General features: G+C 46.5%; 1 protein-coding gene across 1 annotated transcript; it reads right to left on the bottom strand.

Annotated features, from left to right (window-relative positions):
- Positions 1-10,966: 10,966 nt before the first annotated feature.
- LOC147971335 (uncharacterized) lies at positions 10,967-11,596 on the bottom strand. The gene has a single exon (XM_087523923.1). It carries the CDS (start codon positions 11,594-11,596, stop codon positions 10,967-10,969), a length of 630 nt encoding a protein of 209 aa, XP_087380049.1.
- Positions 11,597-21,655: the final 10,059 nt, after the last annotated feature.

Genomic DNA, 21,655 nt, shown 5'->3' with positions numbered 1-21,655 from the left:
GTATGGCTAGAAATGTCGCACCCCATTGAATTGGTCTCAAACCGGAGACAGCCGCATTTTCGGGACTGATTTAATGCTCAAAGCGGAGAAGCAAGTCAAGGAAATCCGGGACAGACTCCAAATGGTCAAATCCCGACAGAAGAGCTACTATGATGCCAAACATCGTCAGATCAGCTTCGAACCTGGAGAACACGTATATCTCCGAGTCACCCCTATGAAAGGAGTCAAGAGGTTTCATACCCGAGGAAAATTGGCACCTAGATATATCGGTCCATTCCCTGTCATGGCTAGAGTCGGAACAGTTGCATACCAGTTGGAATTGTCACCAGAATTGTGAAAAGTACACAACATGTTTCACATCTCACAGCTAAGGAGATGTATCTCGCCACCAGAGAAAAGGACTGATATGGCAGAGATAGAATTGGCTAAGGATTTGACTTATGAGGAAAAGCCAATTTGAATATTGGATCAGACAGAAAGGGTCACTCGCAGCAAAGAGATACGGTTTTACAAGGTTCAGTGGGAGCATTACACCGAAGAAGAAGCAACCTGGGAAAGAGAGGAATTTTTAATGACTACATACCCAGAATGGCTTTCCCAAGCAACCGAATCTCGAGGATGAGATTCATCCTAAGTGGGGGAGGTTTGTGACAGCCTGGATTTTGCCTTCTCTCTTTTTCCGGACTTGCCCTCTCTCTTTTTCCGGACTTGGTTTTTACCGTGGTTTCTGCCCTGATTTGATTTGGGTTTTGAATCATTTCAAATGGAATTGTCACTTGGGCATATCCTTGACTTTCACCCAAGTGACCTATCTACCTTATTCTTCCAACAAATTCCCAAAAGAAAAATATTCATTTTCCTCTCTGAAACTCACTTCGGAAACTTGTGCTCCAAAGCAACCTCAATTTTTCTTGCTCAGAAAAATCTGAGATAAATCATGAATATTCTTAGGACCCTGGCCCACCTTCCCATGCAAAAATATTGCACCACTTTTTGGAATATTTTTGCTGTAGAAAATCATTTCTCTTTTGGCCTAAAATCCCAGTTTGTACAGCAAGTACCTTTTTCCTTAAGCTTTTGGCCCTGATCTTTCTTGAGCTTAAGCACCTCCTAAGAAACCCTAAACCCCAAGAGATCAGCCCTAATGGCCTTATAGAAGGTTGTCAAACTTGGCGACCAAGTTTCTGGTCAGAAACTTGCCAACTTAGTTGAGTCCAATATGGTTGGCCTGGGTATGAGCCATCGGCTCTCATAGACGTAACACTGGACGGTCAAGCGCACAGACAAGGTTTGGCCGCTCCTGGACGTCGTTTTGACCATGCCAGCTTGGTGACTGCGCGAGGACACGACGCCTGGCAGTGTCTCGATGCGCTCTGGCTGGCGCCTTGCCCTCTGTTTCGCGCGTGCTCGTTCCAGCGCTTGCCGTCGACTGCCGCATCGCGCCACAAGCCTCGACCCATCACCCTTGACCGCTCCCTGGCACTCGCCGATGCCGGAGCTGCCGCAGCAAGCACGGGCAAGTCGCGTCCAAAACACCACAGTGCGTGCGTGCGCTTGTCCTCTTCTCCAACCGCCTCATGTGCTCGTCCGCGAGCATGGGCAAGCTCCTGTGTTGACGTTGAGCCTTGCCCCCTCGCGTTGGAGCTTCTTGTCGACATTCGCCGCGTTTCCAGAGTGCTCTGGCGGCGACACGTCCCCCCCCTCTTGCTCCGGCTATATAAAGCGACCCCGCCTCAAATTCTCGCCAAGCCACACTCCACACAACCCCCACGAACACATAGAACGACCGCAGCTCAGTCGGGCAGGCCTCTGGCCGTCGCCCTGACCCGAGGACTCTGGCGATCCCTGCAGGCCAGCCGCCGCTTTCCAGGGTCTCTCGACCTCAAGCAGCTGCTTGGGCGGGGCCTTGGAGGTCTGTTGGTGCTGCCTGGACACCGCCAAGCCCTCGGAGCCGCCCCTAGCCATCGTCTTCCCCCTCTCCGGCGAACTCCGTCCACCACCGAAGCTTGCGAGCTCGAGCGCGAGCCACTCCGTCCACCTCTTGCCAAGCCACGGGTACGGGCAGGTGTGCCTCGAGCCCCGCTTCAATCATATCCCTCTAGCCTTGCCCCAAACCCCCTCGTCGCCGGCGTGAGCTCCGGCGAAGCGCCCCCCCCCCTCTGATCTCGATCCCCCTCTCTCTCCTGACGGGTGGGGCCCAGTGTCAGCCTCACCACTCGCGCCCGAAGCGGTACAAGTGGAGGCGCACTCCCGCTTTACGCCTTCGACATCGCCCCCACCCCCCCAGATTTCTGTTTAATTCAAATTTAATTCAGAAATTTGACTAAACTTTGACCAGCCACCATTTCTAAACCATAAGTCCAAATGAATTGATTCTTTTTGCATTGTCTTTGTTACAGAAAGCTCTAGCAGCACACCAAAGGGTGGATTTTTCTCTACTGCCTAGCATTTCTGGTGATTTTCAGAATGTGTTTTGACATTCATTTTTGTGGTTTTAAATCATTTTCAGAAAGAGAAGCTTGTCTTGAAGCAACCTAAGAGGAGTGTGATCCTCCTCTACACTAAGGCAAGCCACACCAGCATTTGGATGGTGTTATTTCAATATCTATGATTTTATACTTGAATATGAGTTCTTATTTGCATTCAAAATTTGATAAATAAATTTGGTTGATTGTTAGTTGAATGCATGGACTTGTTTGGTTAAGTAGAGTAAGATTTTGCACTATGCATATTGCTATGGAAATTAATGGTAGCAATTTTTACTAAGTGATACTTTCATTTAAATGAAGAACTAATAAAATTATTGTTTGATGATAAAAATGAGTTATAACCAGAGAGTTTTGATCTTTAGTGTTGCAAGATAATAATGTGGTTAAGTTTGATCCATGAATATGAGTTGTTTGCTTTGCATGAAGAGTAGTTGCATGAAATTTTTTATATCATGTTATTGATAAAAAGTTTTTATCAAAGTTAAATTGGATTAAGTTCAGCTTGAATATGATGTTGATCACATCATGGTGACACTGAATCGGGTTTTAATTCAGTGTGACCACATTTACCTAATGGGAAGGTCTTGATTCGGTCCTTTGTTGTGGCTCTCACCGGTGCCTCCCACGAGGGAAGGTTATGGGCGTGCATACCCTGGCCCGATAAGCAGACATAACCTTGTGTGCTTGTTTTTGTTTTTATGGTACCTTGTCCCCGTTTGGGACCATTTTGCCACGACGGTGGCCGTTGGTGTCTTTGGTAGACACGAGGCCACCCAAGACCTAGCCCTGAGAGGGAGATGGTCGGAGTGGCCGGGGAGAGTGCATGACAAAGGGAGGGTTTCATCGGAATACTTTGGTCCACCCGAATGGGAGTGCGAGGCCAGGTATTCCGTAGTGTGGGTAAAGTGTGCTACCTTTGTAGAGTGTATTTAATCTATCGATAGTCGCGTCCTCGGTTATGGGCAAGACTCGGGAGTAAGTCACACCATGGATCAAATTTTATAATAAATTTTGCAAACTAAGTGATTGTTGTGATGCATTGTTTCATGGTGAACCTTGAACACTTGAGGTGTTCATGAGTAATTGCTTTCAGGTGTGACCCCGGTGTGGTCACCGTTTGGTTATGAGGTAACCGTCTGGTAAGCGAGTCCTCGTGACTCAGTGCACTGTTTGGCTGCATTGCATCTGTAGTATTTCTTGCATTGATTTAACCTGATTAATTATCATGATATTGTATGTCAAAGTGCTTATGTTTGTTGTGAGCTTGCAAGTACATTCAATGTACTGACCTGGCGTGTTATGCCAGCTTTCAGGCAAGTCGATTCGCATCGGGGTGCATCTCGTGTCTAGGCCGTGTCCACGTTGGTGTCCCTGTGCTATGGAGTTCCACTTCGTCGTTCTTCCGCTACCGCGTAGTTCCTGTGATCGAGGCCCCAGCCATGTTCATTAAATAATGTACATACTATCCAGCAGCACCGTGTGTGCCGCTTGGCCTCGTATCTCGATGTAATATCAGACCTATGTATTCCGCTAGTATCAATAAAGAGGTTGTTTTTGTACCATGTTGTTGTGTATTGCCAGAAGACTCGATCTCTGGGCTGGCAATGCAAGGTAAACCGGTTGCTCTGAGCCGGGGTGCCACACCAAACCCCAGACAGAAAATGGCTAGACGAGTGGAATTGTCTTCAAAGCAGATGCAGGCTTATGGGACAAATTCGAATAGAACTAACATCCTTTGCAACACTGAACAATATTTTTGGCAGCTTCATTGGCGCGTGGCTAGTAAAATCCAGATCGGTATGCTTTGGCGACAATTGTCCGAGAGGACGCATGGTGACCAGAGGTCCCTGAGTGGATTTATTTCAAAATCAGTCGACCTTCTTCTAGAGAAATACACCGTTGAGCCACGCTAGTAACGCTCTCTCTGTAGAGCTGTCCGTTTATCACTATGAAAGCCTTGGATCTGCGAACAATCTTTCATGCTTCAACTTTGTCTTCTAGAAGTTCCTGCCTAAGCAGATATGCAATGTACGGTACTGTCCGGTCGGGGGTGATTACTAGGATCTCCATAACCAAGTCAATGACTGTTGGGACTTCAATCTTAGTCGGATCAGTCGGACTTATCGCTTGTGGAGGTTCGTCGGTGAACGGGTCCTCTTGTACTGAAGGGAAATGGAGGTGCTCGGGAAACACGTTGTTGGGGATAGGCTTCCGAGTGGAACCTATTTTTGCCAGATCATCGGCTGCTTGATTCTTGATTCGGGGAATGTGGTGAAGCTCCAATCCATCAAACTTTTTCTCTAACTTCCTCACTGCATTGCAGTGTCCGGACATGACAGGGTTTCTAACGTCCCACTCCTCCATCACTTGATTGACCACCAAATCCGAGTCACCATAGACCATCAGGCGACGGACGCCGAGTGAGATAGCCATACACAATAGCCATACACAACCCATAGAGAAGTGCTTCATACTCAACTTCATTATTGGAGGAATCAAAGTGAATCTGTAGGACATAACTGAGTTTATCACCTCTTGGGGATACCAGGACCACACCGGCACCAGAACCATTCAACATTTTAGACCCATCGAAGAACATAGTCCAATGTTCTGAGTAAACTTGAGTCAGTTGTTGCTGTTCGATCCACTCGGCCAAGAAATCTACGAGCGCTTGAGATTTGATCACCTTCTTCGCTTCGAACTTGATATCCAAAGGAAGAAGTTCGATTGCCCACTTAGCCACTCGACCATTTGCATCTCGATTGTTCATGATCTCGTATAATGGAGCATCACTAATGACTGAAACTAAGTGGTCTTGGAAATAATGTGCAACTGATATGTCTCCAACGTATCTATAATTTTTTTATTGTTCCATGCTATTATATTATTTGTTTTGGATGTTTTATATACATTAATATGCTATTTTATATGATTTTTGGGACTAACCTATTAACCTAGAGCCCAGTGCCAGTGCCAGTTTCTGTTTTTTCCTTGTTTTAGAGTTTTGCTGAAAAGGAATACCAAACAGAGTCCAAACGGAATAAAACTTTTGCGATGATTTTTATTGGACCAAAAGACACCCATGAGACTTGGAGTCCAAGTCAGAAGAGCCACGAGGTGGCCACAAGGGTGGAGGGCGCGCCCCCCGACCTTGTGGGCCCCTCGGTGACCCCCTGACCTAGATCTTCCTCCTATATATTCTCATATACCCTGAAAACTTCCAGGGGAGCCACGAAACCACTTGTCCACTGCCGCAACCTTCTGTACCCATGAGATCCCATCTAGGGACCTTTTTCGGCATCCTGCCGGAGGGGGATTAGATCATGGAGGGCTTATACATCAACACCATTGCCTCTCTGATGAAGCATGAGTAGTTTACCACAGACCTACAGGTCCATAGCTAGTAGCTAGATGGCTTCTTCTCTCTCTTTCATTCTCAATACCATGTTCTCCTTGATTTTCTTGGAGATCTATTCGATGTAATACTCTTTTGTGGTGTGTTTGCCGAGATCCGATGAATAGTGGATTTATGATCAGCTTATGTATGAATATTATTTGAATCTCCTCTGAATTCTTATATGCATGATTTGATATCTTTGCAAGTCTCTTCGAACTATCGATTTGGTTTGGCCAACTAGATTGGTTTTTCTTGCAATGGGAGAAGTGCTTAGCTTTGGGTTCAATCTTGTGGTACTCGATCCTAGTGATAGAAGGGGAACTGACACGTACTGTATTGTTGCCATCGAGGATAACAAGATGGGGTTTTCATCATATTGCTTGAGTTAATTCCGCTACATCATGTCATCTTATTTAATGTGTTACTCTGTTCTTATGAACTTAATACTCTAGATGCAGACAGGAGTTGGTCGATGTGTGGAGTAATAGTAGTAGATGCAGAATCATTTCGGTCTATTTGACACGGACATGATGCCTATATTCATGATCATTGCCTTAGATATCGTCATAACTTTGTGCTTTTCTATCAATTGCTCGGCAGTAATTTGTTCACCCACCGTAATAATTTCTATCTTGAGAGAAGCCTCCAGTGAAACCTATGGCCCCCGGGTCTATTTTCCATTATATAAGTTTCTGATCTACAATTTTAGTTTCTGATTTACTTTCCTTGCAATTTTTTACTTTCCGTTCCATAAACCAAAAATACCAAAAATATTACTTTACCGTTTATCCATCTATATCAGATCTCACTTTGCAAATAATCGTGAGGGGATTGACAACCCCTTTATCGCGTTGGGTGCAAGTTGGTGTTTGTTTGTGCAGGTATTTGGTGGCTTGTCGTGTTGTCTCCTACTGGATTGATACCTTGGTTCTCAAAAGTGAGGGGAATACTTACTCTACTTTGCTGCATCACCCTTTCTCTTCAAGGGAAAAACCAACGCAAGCTCAAGAGGTAGCAGGAAGAATTTCTAGCGCCGTTGTCGGGGAGATCTACGCCAAGCCGAGACATACCAAGTACCCATCATAAACTCTCATCCCTCGCATTACATTATTCTCCATTCACTTCTCGTTTTCCTCTCCCCCACTTCTAAAACGATTTTCAAAAAGATTCGCCTTTTCTTCGCCCTTCTTCCGTTCGTCTTCTTCGCTTGCTTTTTGTGTGCTCGTGTGTTTAAACATCCGATTAGCTCGCATGGCTAGTCCTCCCATTATCATGAGTACTCCTGATAATGAAGTTCTCAATTTCAAACAAAGGGAAGGAGAAAATTTGAAAGATGCTTGGTATAGAATTTGCAATGCTCAAAATGGATCTACTCGAAAGCAATCTATTGTTGTTCTTCTTCGCAATTTTTATGTAGGCGTTACACCTTGGAATAGTTATGTTCTAGATACCATTACTAGGGGGGATTTCTTGGGGAGCCATACTTTCGATTCTTATAATGCTATGAAAGATTTGCTAGGCCCACCACCTCTTTTGGTCAATGGAACTGTTTTAACTTTGGAACATGTTATGCAAAGATTGGACATTATTAAAAATAAAATTGCTATAGTTGAGTTGATTGAAAATTTGGATAAAAAGATTCATAATCAGATTACTCAACATGGATCTAAAGTAGGAGTTACTTTAAAGAATCTTAGGGAAAAAGAACCAATAGTTAATGAAAAGATAGATCAAGATTCTACTAGAATTGGCAAGCAAGAAGATATTATTACCAACTTGGGATCCGCTTTTTCCTCCATTAAAACTACTCAAAATCTTCCTCCTACCAAGATTGCCAAGTTTACTTATGTTCCTAAGAATAAGGGTGAATCTTCTAGTAAAAATAATGAAGATCCCAAATCAATTAGTATTCACCCCCAATTTTCTCGATATTATTAAGGAACCTATTGTCATGAATGAATCTCTTGATTTCTTGCCTAGGAGTTTGATCATCTATAAAACCAAAGAATCTCCCAAGAGTCACAAGTGTGTGATTAAATATTTGCATGCCAAATATGACAACACTTAGATCTATTCGTGTTTTATGCCTAGCTAGGGGTGTTAAACAATAGCGCTTGTTGGGAGGCAACCCAGTTCTATTTTTGTTTTTTGCTTTCTAGGTTCTGTTTTGCAATAAATAATTCATCTAGCCTCTATTTAGATGTGGTTTTATGTTTTAATTAGTGTTTGTGCCAAGTAAGACCTTTGGGATAGCTTACGGTGATAGTTGATTTGATCCTGCTGAAAAACAGAAACTTTTGCTCCCAGGAGATTAGTTTTCGTTTTTAACAGAAATGCGATAAAAGACTTATTCTTTTTGTAGTGGATTAATAAACAAATTGTCTAGGACTTCCTAATTTATCAGGATTTTTGGAGTTACATAAGTACTCGAAATATCCAGATTGCTACAAACTGTTCTGTTTTTGACAGATTATGTTTTTCGCGTGTTGTTTGCTTATTTTGATGCATCTATGGCTAGTTTCGGAGGGTATGAACCATGGAAAAGTTGGAATACCATAGATATTACACCAATATAAATAAAGAATGAGTTCACAATAGTACCAAAATGTACCGCCCAAGATGCAATTCTATCCCAATCACGTGATGAACTCATGATTGGGTTACAACCGCATTTTGAGCGCCTAGCAAGGTGGATATCATTACAACATACCATGTACTTAATAGATGAGAATACAAGATAAAGGCTTACACTCACCACAAGCTACAACATGAATACAACAGTTCCTCAATACATACCAATCATCATACAGAAGAGCATGATCCGACTATGGATGAAATCAAACGAAAAAGAACGACATCCACCCTGCTAATCCCAGGCACCCGACCCGGAACCTATCCCTTGATCAAAGAAGAAGAACTCCAAAACAAGCAATCATCGCTCTCATGTTAGACCATCGCATTACCTGTACCTGCAACTGTTGTTGTAGTAATCTGTGAGCCACGAGGACTCAGCAATCCCATTACCATGGGTATCAAGACTAGCAAAGCTTAATGGGTATGGAATGGATAAGTGGTGAGGTTGCAGCAGCAGCTAAGCAATGTATGGTGGCTAACTCACGAGTACAAGAGTAAGATGAGAAGCTATGCAAATGGTCGCAAACAAGTAATGATCAAGAAGTGATCCTAAACTACTTACGTTCAAACATAACCCAACCGTGTTCTCTTCTCGAACTCACCTGAAAAGAGACAGTCATAGTTACACACACGGTTGGTGTATTTTAATCCGAATCTGGTGTCAAGTTCTCTACAACCGGATATTAAAAACTCCCATCTGCCACATAACCGCGGGCACGGCTCTCGAAAGTTTAAACCCTGCAGGGGTGTCCCAACTTAGCCCATGACAAGCTCACGATCCACGGAGACAATCCTCCATCTCGGGACCCTCCGATCAGACTCGGAATCCTGGTGCACAAGACATTTCGACCATGGTAAAACAAAACCAACAAGACCTCCCGGCGTGCCGACACCCTAATAGTAGCCGCGTGTATCTCCTCTCAGGCCACGACTGGATGAGCAGTCCGTACAACTAAAACCAGTCCTCGAGTTTGCCCATGGTGGCGCTGCAAGGGGCTCTAGTTTGGACCAACACTCACGAGGAGCACTAGCCCAGGGGGTTGATTAATTAAGTCCTCGGGTTCTAGTCGGTCCCTATGCAAGTTTTAGTTGTTATTAGGCAAATGGTAAAACCAATGTTGGGCCTTGCTGGAAGAGTTTTATGCAAACCGAACTATCAAGAGGGGCCCATAAACCCTCATCGTGTTGGGGACGCAAAATCAAGGAACATAACACCGGTATGACGGAAACTAGGGCGGCAAGAGTGGAACAAAATACCAGGCAAAAGGCCAAGCCTTCCACCCTTTACCAAGTATATAGATGCATTAATTAAATAAGAGATATTGTGATATCCCATGATATCCATGTCCCAACATGGAACAACCTGCAACTAGAAATGCTATAAGAGGGGCTGAGCAAAGCGGTAACATAGCCAAACAACGGTTTGCTAGGATGGTGGAAAAGGTTAGAGGCTATCATGGCAATTTGGGAGGCTGGATAAACAAGTGGTAGGTAGCGCGACATGGCGATAGCACCGAGACAAGTAGCATAGCAAAGATAGTAGTCAGATCCAAGGTGACAATTATCTTTCCTGAAATCCCGCTAGGAAGAAGATTGAGTCCATGAAGTAGACGAACCAACGTAGTCAAACGGATCCTCACAATCGCAATGTTACCGGAACTATCGAGAAGAATCAACACCGGAAAGAAGTAAACAACATGGTAAACACACAAGCATAAACATGACATGATGCACAACCAAGTATGATGCATGTCCATTTTAATGAGTCATGGCATGGCAAAGTGCAACAAACAATACTACAAATTAAGTGGAGCTCAATATGCAACGAGTTGCATATTGAGGAAACACCACATTCAATTATTTAGTTCACTCTTGTTTATGTATATGACAAGATTAGATGTTGGTTAACATGGCAAGAGGTGAAGCGTAAGTGAACTAACTATTTAGGCAAGTTTAAATGAGGCCGAAAATAACAAACAACAATTCCGAAAACCCCCATATGCATATTTAGCAAATTAATGCAAACAACAATTTTAAGCTTTTTAAATGATGTTATCATGATGCAGATGACACATACAAGTTTTATGCAATTTATGAAAATGTTGACATGAGCATGTTATGAAGCATTTGGTCACCATGACAGAACGAAAGGGGTGCCACGGCAACTACAACGGAAATGATGCCACGGCAACATTCCGATGATCCGACAACTCGTCGAGATGTCGGTGAAAAGAAAGTGTGGATGTACGGAAGATGCAAAAGATGGTGGGGTGATCCCGGTTACCGGGTTCCCATGGGTCGACGGCATGACAAACAACGAGGGACGTGCAATGAAAACTCGGACACGGTGCAAACACGAGCATCTCATACGTCACACATGCATTTATTCACGGGCGGTCGTCTCGGGGTTGTACCTTCGAAGCGTGCACTTCCGTAACAGATCGAGTCAGTGCGAAGTAGAGGAAGTAGACGTTCTCGGGACGGTCATAGAGGAAGTAGTGGTACACGGCGACGGTAGTGGAAGTAGTGGTTCACGTTTCGTAGGCGTACCCACTCCGTAGATGACCGGGGTCACAGCAAGGAACTTGACGTCCACGGGGTCGACGGTAGAGGTACACACATTGTTGGGGTACTTGTCGGTCTGGCTTGGCGTAGATGTACATGGTAAACGTAGTGGTACTAAGTGTCGGTCATCGAAGGACTTGTCAAAACCCACAGAGCCAGTGTGCTTGTTCGGGCGTCGGTCTTGCCGGTGGGGTACTTGGCAAAAAATCCCGTAGACGATGCTTGACGGTCCACGTACGGGTCTTGGCGACATTCTTGCCCATCCAAAACGAAACAAGACATAAGGGCCTCTGGTGGGCAGCGGGAGAGCAGCGATAGAAGATGTCGAGCCATAGCTGCTCATGCCCAACAATGAAACAACAAAATCGGCCACGACTTGGTGCTGGTGCAGAGCATCAGGAGGCAGGGCGTTGCAGGAGAACGGGGCCGGAGATGGGGGCGGTAGCAGCAGAGCGAAGCAGAAATGACAGAGCTCGGGGTTCGTGGTGCAGGGGAGCATGAGAGGCACCATGGACGCAGAGGAGACAAGGTGCACGACGGCAAGGCGAAACAGGCCCGAGGTCGAGGTCACCAAGGGAGGGAGGCAGCAGGGGTGCGGCGATGCTGATGGCCTCGCAGGCCATGGCGGGCGACGGGCGTAGTCTAGAAGGAGTAGGGCCGACCGAAGCCGGGAGTTGCAGCGGCGAACATGTGGTCGGGTGTGACCGAGAGAACCGAGGGCTTCGCGTGCAAGGAGGACGCGGAAAATGGCAGCGCGGCGACCGGAGGGGTCGCGGGCGAGGAGCTACTCTCCTGTGTGTGTGCGTTGTGCGACGGGACGCGAGGAGGCACTGCCTCGGGCGATGAGGTAGCTCGAGGAGGACCTTGGGCAGGGAGGTGCGCGGCCGGAGGGAGGCGGAGTGTAACGCCCCAGATATATTTTCCATATTTGTATCCAACTCTTGCCGTCTCCGGCGTTAACTTATATTATTTCTCGGGTTCGGGTCTTCGTCTCCATGTGTTGTTTTCGTTTTTCGTGCATCGCATATCATGTCATCTCGTGCATTGCATTTGCATACATGTTCATCTCATGCATTTGAGCATTTTCTCCGTTGTCCGTTTTGCATTCCGGCGCTTCATTCTCCTCCGGTGGTCATTTCTAGCTTTCTTTCGTGTGTGGGGATTAAACATTTCCGGATTGGACCGAGACTTGCCATGCGGCCTTGGTTTACTACCGGTAGACCGCCTGTCAAGTTTCGTGTCATTTGGACTTCGTTTGATGCTCCAACGGTTAACCGAGGGACCGAAAAGGCATCGTGTGTGTTGCTGCCCAACACCCCCCAAATTTGGCCCAAAACCCACCAAACTCTGCTCCATGTCCTAGAGCGTTCGATCACGATCGCGTGGGCGAAAACCGCACCTATTTTGGACTCTCCTAGCTCCACTTATGCCTATTTATACCCCCTCCATTCGGATCCCTTCTTCTCCCCGTCTTCCTCCTAAAAAAAAGAGCAGATCCACCCCGCCGCCGACGGACGTGTCCGGGCGGAGCCGGACAATGTCCGCCGCCGACCCCCGCCAGTCGCTGCACGCCACGTGTCCCTCGCCGCCGCCGCCGCCGTCCCGGCCCGGGAGGCCCAGGAGGGGCCCCCGCGAGCCCGCGCCCCCGCGCCTCTTCCTCCTCTCGGGCGCCGCCGCCTCCCCGACCTCCGGCGACCGGCGCCGTCGCCGCCACCGCACCGTCCGCCGCCGCGCCGGGCCCCGCCGCCCGTCCGCTCCACGCCGCGCGCCCGCGCCTCCGTGGCCGCGCCCTCGCCCGCGGCCGGCCCCGCCGGCACCCTCGCCGCCCCAGCGCCGCTCCGCCACCGCCCCTCGACGCCGGCCACCGCCTCCCCCCACGCCGGCGGCCTCGGATCCGGCACCGACGAACCTCGTCGCGCGCGCCCAGCTACAGTGCCCGATCCGGCTACAGTAAACCCTAGATCTAGGGTTGACTTTCCCTCTCCCCCTTATTTTTTTCGTGCTATCTTTGACTGCTCGTATCTCCGCAACCATAGCTCCGTTTTGGGCGTATGACATATCAAAATCTTCGCCTCGACATGTACATCATTTATTTCCATTACATCATTTGCATTTGAGGTCATCTTGTTGCCCAAAATGCTGTTAGAAGGAGGCTTCGTGAGTTAAATTGCAGATCCGTTAGTTCATCATGCACTTTTGTCATTTTTGCCATGTTTAATTCGTGCATGATATGCCTGTGCCCCTTTGGGATGAATTGTTAAGCATTTTGTCTTCTTTCCAGAGGTGCCACCCATGCATTTTTAGGATGTGTGTGTTGTCTTGTGCAAGCTTGCGAAGAGAGGTACCTGAGATTGCTGATTTCAGGGACTTAATGATTTTCACCAAGTCTGGGATATTTTAGTTCATGATGCTATATGTCCAGCTTGTTTCCTAGTGATCCGTGCCTCTTTTGAGGATGATCAGTAAGGGAGTTTTGATATTTATGTTATGCTCTATCCATCCATGTCTTTGTTTGCATATATGGAGTGCTCTATGTTGACTCAATCGAGCTCAACTTTTGCTTCGTTGTTAATATGGGCAGATCGTCAACTTGTTTGCGATTTTGCCGATGCTACCGTTAGTGTTCCATGCATGATATGCCTTTGTTCTTGCCATGTGTAGCTAGAATATTGTTCCTTCTTGCTGGTTATATGATTTCCTTGCCATGAGTTGCATCTTAGTGAGTACATCGAGCTCGTTTACATGCCTTGGTGAGTTAAATTTCTGCATGTCTCAGTTTTCACTAAGTCTGAAAACTGATTGTGTTCGAGCTATGTTCGTGAGCTCGGTAGAGTATTTTGTGAACCCTTTTGGCCCCAGGTCACTTTGGGTGTTTTGTTAAGATTGTTTAGTAGCCCCATTCCATGTTCTTACTTGTCATGTTCAGGTTTTGTATCATGTTGTTTTGCTGCTCCGAAGAGGGCTTCGTGATCTGAAATTTCAGGCTAGTGTTAATTTCACTAAGTCTGGAATCTGTTTTGTGTTTGCGTTTTTGCCATGCTTGTTTGAACCTCTTAATGGATGAGTTTGCCTATGGCTCAGTGCTAGTGTTTTGTTAACCATCTTGTGTACATCACTGCCATGTATTTTGTTTTTATGTTTGGTGGCTGTAGCATGTTCATTTCGTTGCATTTAGATGCCTACTTGCTGTAAATCGCAGACCGGTGTCATATCTTAAAACGCTTGCCATTTCCAAACCGTAACTCCGATTCCAATGATCTTCATATCGTTTTCAAGCGATTTCATCCCCTATATCCAGTGGCACCCTTGGAATTCCAAGTTGAGGCCATTTTCATGCATTTCCTGTCATATCTTGCATTTTGCATCCCGCATCGCATCCCGCATAGCATATCATCATTTCATCATATTGCTTGGTCTTGCACGTGGTTGATTGTATCCTTGTTGCTTGTTTGTCTTGTTTGGGTAGAGCCGGGAGACGAGTTCGCTACCGAGGAGCCCGTTGAGCTTGCTTGTGAGGATCCAGTCAACTTTGACAACTGTGCAGGCAAGATGATCATACCCTCGAAATCACTACTATCTTTGCTATGCTAGTTTGCTCGCTCTTGCTTTGCTAATGCTACGATGCCTACCTTTTGCTTGTCAGCCTCCGAATTGCCATGCCAAACCCCTAACCCACCATGTCCTAGCAAACCGTTGATTGGCTATGTTACCGCTTTGCTCAGCCCCTCTTATAGCGTTGTTAGTTGCAGGTGAAGATTGGAGCCGTTCCTTGTTGGAACATTTATTTACTTGTTGGGATATCATTATATTGCTATGTTATCTTAATGCATCTATATACTTGGTAAAGGGTGGAAGGCTCGGCCTCTCGCCTAGTGTTTTGTTCCACTCTTGCCGCCCTAGTTCCCGTCATATCGGTGTTATGTTCCCGGATTTTGCGTTCCTTATGCGGTTGGGTTATAATGGGAACCCCTTGATATTTCGCCTTGATTAAAGATTTTCCAGCAATGCCCAACATTGGTTTTACCATTTGCCACCTAGCCTTTCCTTTCCCTTGGGTTCTGCAGACTCAAGGGTCATCTTATTTTACCCCCCCCCCCCCGGGCCAGTGCTCCTCTGAGTGTTGGTCCAAACTGGGCAGCCTGCGGGGCCACCTCGGGGAAACTTGAGGGTTGGTTTTACTCGTAGCTTGACCTATCTGAGTGTGCCCTGAGAAAGAGATATGTGCAGCTCCTATCGGGATTTGTCGGCACATTCGGGCGGTGTTGCTGGTCTTGTTTTAACCTGTCGAACTGTCTTGTTGTACCGGGTTACCGAGTCTGATCGGTGTGACTCGGGTGGAGGTCTATTCCTTCGTTGACCGTGAGAGCTTGTCATGGGCTAAGTTGGGACCCCCTGCAGGGATTGAACTTTCGAAAGCCGTGCCCGCGGTTATGGGCAGATGGGAATTTGTTAATGTCCGGTTGTAGATAACTTAAACCTTAATTAATTAAAATGAATCAACCGTGTGTGTTGCCGTGATGGCCTCTTCTCGGCGGAGTCCGGGAAGTGGACACGGTGTTGGAGTTATGTTTGCGCAGGTTGTTCCTTCTAGCTTCTCGCTCGCGCTTTCCTTCTCTTCTCGCTCTCTTTTGCGTATAAGATAGCCACCATATATGCTAGTCGCTTGCTGCAGCTCCACATATATGTGCCTCATCCATTCCTATAAGCTTAAATAGTCTTGATCGCGAGGGTGCGAGATTGCTGAGTCCCTGTGGCTCACAAATACTATCATTCCAGATGCAGGTCTAGGTGATTCCGCTCCAGGTGACGAGTACGAGCTCAAGTGGGAGTTTGACGAGGACTCTCAGCGTTATTATGTTTCCTTTCCTGATGATCAGTAGTGGCGCCTAGTTGGGGTTTGATTCAGGGCCTTGTCGCATGTTGGGTTCTTTTCTATTTTGGCGCCGTAGTCGGGCCATGAGTGTTTGCTTGATGGATGTTATTTATGTACTCTGATGTGACGTGGCGAGTCTAAGCCAACTATGTTATCTCCCCCTTTTATTATGTATTACATGGGATGTTGTAATGATTGCCTGACTTGCGACATTGCTTTCAATGCGGTTATGTCTCTAAGTCGTGCCTCGACACGTGGGAGCTATAGCCGCATCGAGGGCGTTACAAGTTGGTATCAGAGCCTTCCCCGACCTTAGGAGCCCCATTGCTTGATCGTTTTTAGAAGCCGAGTTGTGTCTAGCAAAATGTTTTGAGTCATTTAGGAATTATATATCGGAGAGTTTAGGAATTCTTTTTACTTCCCAGTCTCCTCATCGCTCTGGTAAGGCATCCTGACGTAGAGTTTTGACTCTTCTCTTCTCAAATTTCACTAAAAAAAATTTTAGGATCACGTGAGTATCTTGGTTTTGTTCCGATGGTTTTGTGACGAGAACATTGTTCTTGGTGCCTCCTGTCTTTAGGGGTTGTGGCAGTGTCCCGGGGAGTTGAGATCCGAGGTGTTGTCGTCACAATTTTATCGTTGCAATTCTGGTATACTTGAGATTTGTGCGCGACATCGAAAATCTCTTTTATGCAGTTTGTTGGTGAGATAACCTCGACGCCACCCAGTACTGGGGCGGGAGTTCGGGAGTATCGCCATAACTTGTATAACGGATGCTTTTCGAAGGTTGAGGTAGATGGTTTCCGAAGGTTTCTTGGTTATGTGTTGAAGGATGGATACAGCTGGATGTAGGATTTGCTAGCTTGAGTGAGATATTATGCTCCCCTGTATCCCCAACACCTGATTGCATAACCGGAAAATTTCAGGAGTTTCATAGGTGGGAATTCAAGTAGCCTTAGGATATCTTTCCGACAGATGTATGATATGAAATTGGGGTTCGACGTCTAGTGGTTCGCCTATTCACGGTCGATTTTACAGTGGTCTCGTTGTGTCTTAAAGAGTCCTTGGCTATGCTGACTCGGGGACGCTTCGTATGTCATGTGCACTGCCTTGTACATGATGGTGCTGTACGATCGAGCCCGTGTAGGTCCCACCACGAAAACTTCGGACGAAATTTCTATCATGTATTTGTTCTGGCTTATTCCGTAAGCCAACCCTTGGTTTTATTTCGAGTTGTGGCATTCGTTTTGCTTCGACGTCATATGTTGATTCCATCCCCCGTTGATGTACCCCTTCTACATGATTCTACGTGGCTTTGCAATTTAGGAATATGTGACCACTTCAAGAGAAATGCATTCGTTCATTTTGTTCGGATGTGAAGACTTTATGTTGCAATTTTCATTCTGTTGGTTTCAGCTTCATTTATCTGTCTATGTGCTAACGGTGGTCAACCTCTTCAGGATGGCTCCCGCTAAGAGCACCAGTCAGAACCAGAATCAAGATCCGCCACCACCTCCACCTCCTCCAGAGGCATGGCAAGCTGTGATGGCCGCAACCAATGCAAACACTCAGCTGATCATGCAAATTATCCAAGAGCGCAATCAAGGCAGTCAAGGGAATCAAGGCAGCAATCAGAGTCACTTTGCTACACTCAACCAGTTCCTTGCTAATGGGCCAAAGACTTTCAGTAATTGTGTTGAGGCAACCGATGCTGACGATTGGCTTGTGGATCTGTGTAAGCATTTCGAGTGTAGTAACGTCAGGCCTGAGGACTTTGTCAAGTTCGCTTCCTTCCAACTCAAAGATCAAGCTGCAGAATGGTTCCAGCAGTACAAGGATTCCAGAGGTGGACGTGTTATCACTTGGGATGATTTCCGTCGAGATTTCCGAGCTCATCACATTCCGCAGAGCGTGGTTGAAAGCAAGCGTGAGGAATTTCGCAATCTGAAGCAAGGCTCTTTGTCTGTCTATGACTACAACAAATTGTTCTAGAAGCTTGCCCGCTTTGCCAAGCAGGACGTGCCTGATGAGAAGAGCATGATATATCAGTTCAGGGGTGGTCTCAGAGAAGATATTCAGCTCGCTCTTGTTCTCTTCGAGCCCTTGAGATACGATGAGTTCTACAACATGGCACTGAAACAAGAGGCTGCTCAGTTGAGGTGTGATGCTTCCAGGAAGCGTGCCAGAGATGCTACACCTTCTTCCTCTACTCAAGTGGCCAAGCAGCAGAAGTTTTGGCTTCCTCCTTCTCCGTTCCGTCAGCCGTATCAGCAGAAGAGCAAAGGTGGCAGTGGTTCTTCCCACCCACCCAACCCAGGCTTTCAGAACAAGACTTCGTCTCAAGCTCCAAGATCGAGTGCTCCGTATCACCGTCCGCTTTCAGAGGTCACGTGCAACAAGTGCCAACAGAAGGGTCACTATGCCAACAAGTGTTTCAACCAGAGGCGTCTTCCTCCTCCTCCTCCTGTGAGATCGGCAAGTACAGCTGTGGTCAAGCATAACCCCAAGCATGCCAAGGTCAATTTGATGAATGCAGCTCAGGCAGAGGACTCGTCAGATGTGATCATGGGTAACCTTCCTATTAATGATATTCCCGCAAAAGTTCTTTTTGACACGGGTGCATCGCATTGTTTCATGTCAAAGCCATTTTTTACCAAGCATGAGTTCGTTTCTTCTCATTTGGGTAAACAAATGGATATCGTTTCTCCTGGCAAACGTTTGAGTGCAAGTCTGGAGGTGCCAGATGTCTCTATCACGATGGGCGATTTCAAGTTTCTTGCTTCTCCTATGGTTCTTGGTAACTCGGATATCGATCTTATTCTCGGGATGGACTGGCTCTCTAAGCATAAAGCTCAGCTTGATTGTGCAGCCAAGCAGATTCAACTGACTCATTCGTCTAAGGATGTCATTGTCTTTGCCGCTCGGGATAATACCATCCGGTTGTTTTCTCTCAATGAGAAGGGTGAATTGGATGCTATTTCGCAGATTCCGGTTGTTTGTGAGTATCAAGACGTTTTTCCAGAAGAACTCCCAGGGATGCCTCCAAACCGGCCAGTTGAATTTGTTATTGAACTTGAGCCCGGTACGGAACCTGTGTGCAAACGTCCCTACAAGCTCGGCCCCGAAGAGTTGAAGGAGTTGAAGAAACAACTCGATGAGCAAGAAAGATTGGGTCTCATCCGGCCTAGTACTTCTCCGTGGGGTTGTGGTGTTCTTTTTGTGAAGAAGAAGGATGGATCGAGTCGACTTTGTGTTGATTACCGTCCACTGAACAAGAAGACCATCAAGAACAAATACCCACTTCCCAACATCAATGAGCTGTTCGAACAACTCAAGGGTGCCCAAGTATTCTCCAAGCTTGATCTCCGTATGGGTTATCACCAGATTCGCATTCGTGAAGAAGATATTCCCAAGACAGCATTCAGAACAAGCTTTGGTTCATATGAATACACTGTCATGTCTTTTGGCCTCGCCAACGCTCCTCCGACGTTCTCTCGCATGATGAATTTCATCTTCAACGCCTACACCAATGACTTCGTTTTGGTCTATCTCGATGACATTCTGGTTTTCTCGAAGAACAAGCAAGATCATGCCAAGCACTTGCGTTTGGTTCTCGACAAGCTCAGGGAACATCAGTTCTATGCCAAGTTCTCCAAGTGTGAATTTTGGCTCGATGAGGTTCTTTATCTTGGTCATATCATCTCTGCCAAGGGCATTTCCGTGAATCCCGAGAAGGTATCCGCAATTGTGAATTGGGAACCTCCTCAGAACGTGAAGCAACTCCGCAGTTTTCTCGGTCTCGCAAGCTATTGCCGAAGATTCGTTGAAAACTTGTCCAAGATCGCGAAGCCTCTCTCAAATCTTCTTCAGAAGCACGTTAAGTACGTTTGGTCTCCAGAGTGTGATATTGCTTTCTACACTTTGAAAGAGAAGTTGATCACTGCTCCAGTTCTGACTCCACCTGATGAATCCAAGCCGTACGAGGTCTTTTGTGATGCCTCTCTCCAAGGTCTTGGCGCAATTTTGATGCAAGAGAAGAAAGTGGTTGCTTATACATCTCGCCAGTTGAAGCCTAATGAGAAGAACTACCCCACTCATGATCTCGAGTTGGCGGCAGTTGTGCATGCTCTTTTGACTTGGAGACATCTTCTATTGGGAAGAAAAGTGGACATTTTCACCGATCACAAGAGTCTCAAGTACATCTTCACTCAGCCTAATCTCAACCTAAAGCAAACTCGATGGGTCGAAATGATTCAAGAGTATAATCCGAGTATTGAGTATACTCCAGGCAAGGCCAATGTGATTGCTGATGCTTTGAGCAGAAAGGCCTACTGCAACAGTCTGATTCTCAAGCCTTATCAACCCGAGCTTTGTGAAGCTTTCCGCAAACTTAATCTGCAAGTTGTTCCTCAAGGTTTCCTCGCCAACCTTCAAGTCTCTCCTACCTTAGAAGACCAGATTCGCCAAGCCCAGCTTCTTGATGCTATGGTGAAAAAGGTGAAGATTGGGATTGCCAAGAGTCAGTCCAAGTACAAGTGCTACCGCCTTGATGACAAGGACACTCTCTTCTTCGAGGATCGTATTGTTGTGCCCAAAGGTGAACTTCGTAAAGTGATCATGAACGAGGCTCACAATTCTCTTCTCTCCATCCACCCTGGGAGCACGAAGATGTATCAGGACCTCAAGCAAGCTTATTGGTGGACTCGAATGAAGCGCGAGATCGCTCAATTCGTGAATGAATGTGATGTCTGCAGAAGAGTGAAGGCAGAACACCAAAGGCCAGCTGGTCTCCTCCAACCTCTTGCCATTCCATAATGGAAGTTTGACCACATTGAAATGGACTTCGTGACTGGGTTTCCAAAGTCCAAGCGTGGTAATGATGCTATATTTGTTGTCATCGCCAAGCTCACCAAAGTGGCTCATTTTCTGCCTATCAAAGAGTCGATCACTGCAGCTCAATTGGCGGAACTCTATACCTCTCGCATTGTCTCTCTGCACGGTATTCCTCAAGTGATATCTTCAGACCGTGGCAGCATCTTTACCTCCAAGTTTTGGGATTCTTTTCAGAAGGCCATGGGCACCAACATCCGCTTCAGCACAGCTTTCCATCCTCAAACAAGCGGTCAAGTCGAGCGTGTCAACCAGATTTTTGAAGATATGCTCAGGGCTTGTGTGATCTCCTCCGGCATGAAGTGGGAGGATTGTCTTCCTTATGCTGAATTCTCCTATAACAACAGTTTTCAAGCAAGTTCGGGCAAGGCCCCTTTTGAAATTCTGTATGGCAGGAAGTGCCGTACCCCTCTCAACTGGTCTGAAACCGGTGAACGTCAGCTGCTGGGTAATGACTTAATCACAGAAGCAGAAGAAATGTGCAAAGTCATTCGTGATAACCTCAAAGCAGCCCAATCCCGCCAGAAGAGCTACTATGATAGTAAGCACCGTGATTTGGCTTTCGAGATTGGAGATCATGTTTACCTCCGCATCTCTCCTATGAAAGGTACTCGTCGCTTCGGTATCAAAGGGAAGCTTGCCCCTAGATACGTGGGACCTTTCAAGATTGTCAGCAAGAGAGGCGACCTCGCCTATCAACTTGAGCTTCCTTCAAACTTTGCAAATGTTCATGATGTGTTCCACGTCTCTCAGCTTCGAAAGTGCTTCAAGACTCCTGACCGCACCGTCAACTTCGAGGACATTGAG

Source organism: Triticum urartu, chromosome 5A, assembly GCF_056163025.1.
Source record: "Triticum urartu cultivar PI428250 chromosome 5A, HENAU_Tu73, whole genome shotgun sequence".
Taxonomy (NCBI): domain Eukaryota; kingdom Viridiplantae; phylum Streptophyta; class Magnoliopsida; order Poales; family Poaceae; genus Triticum; species Triticum urartu.
The sequence above is the reverse complement of the archived record's forward strand: the minus strand, read 5'-3'. Positions and strand labels throughout refer to the sequence as shown.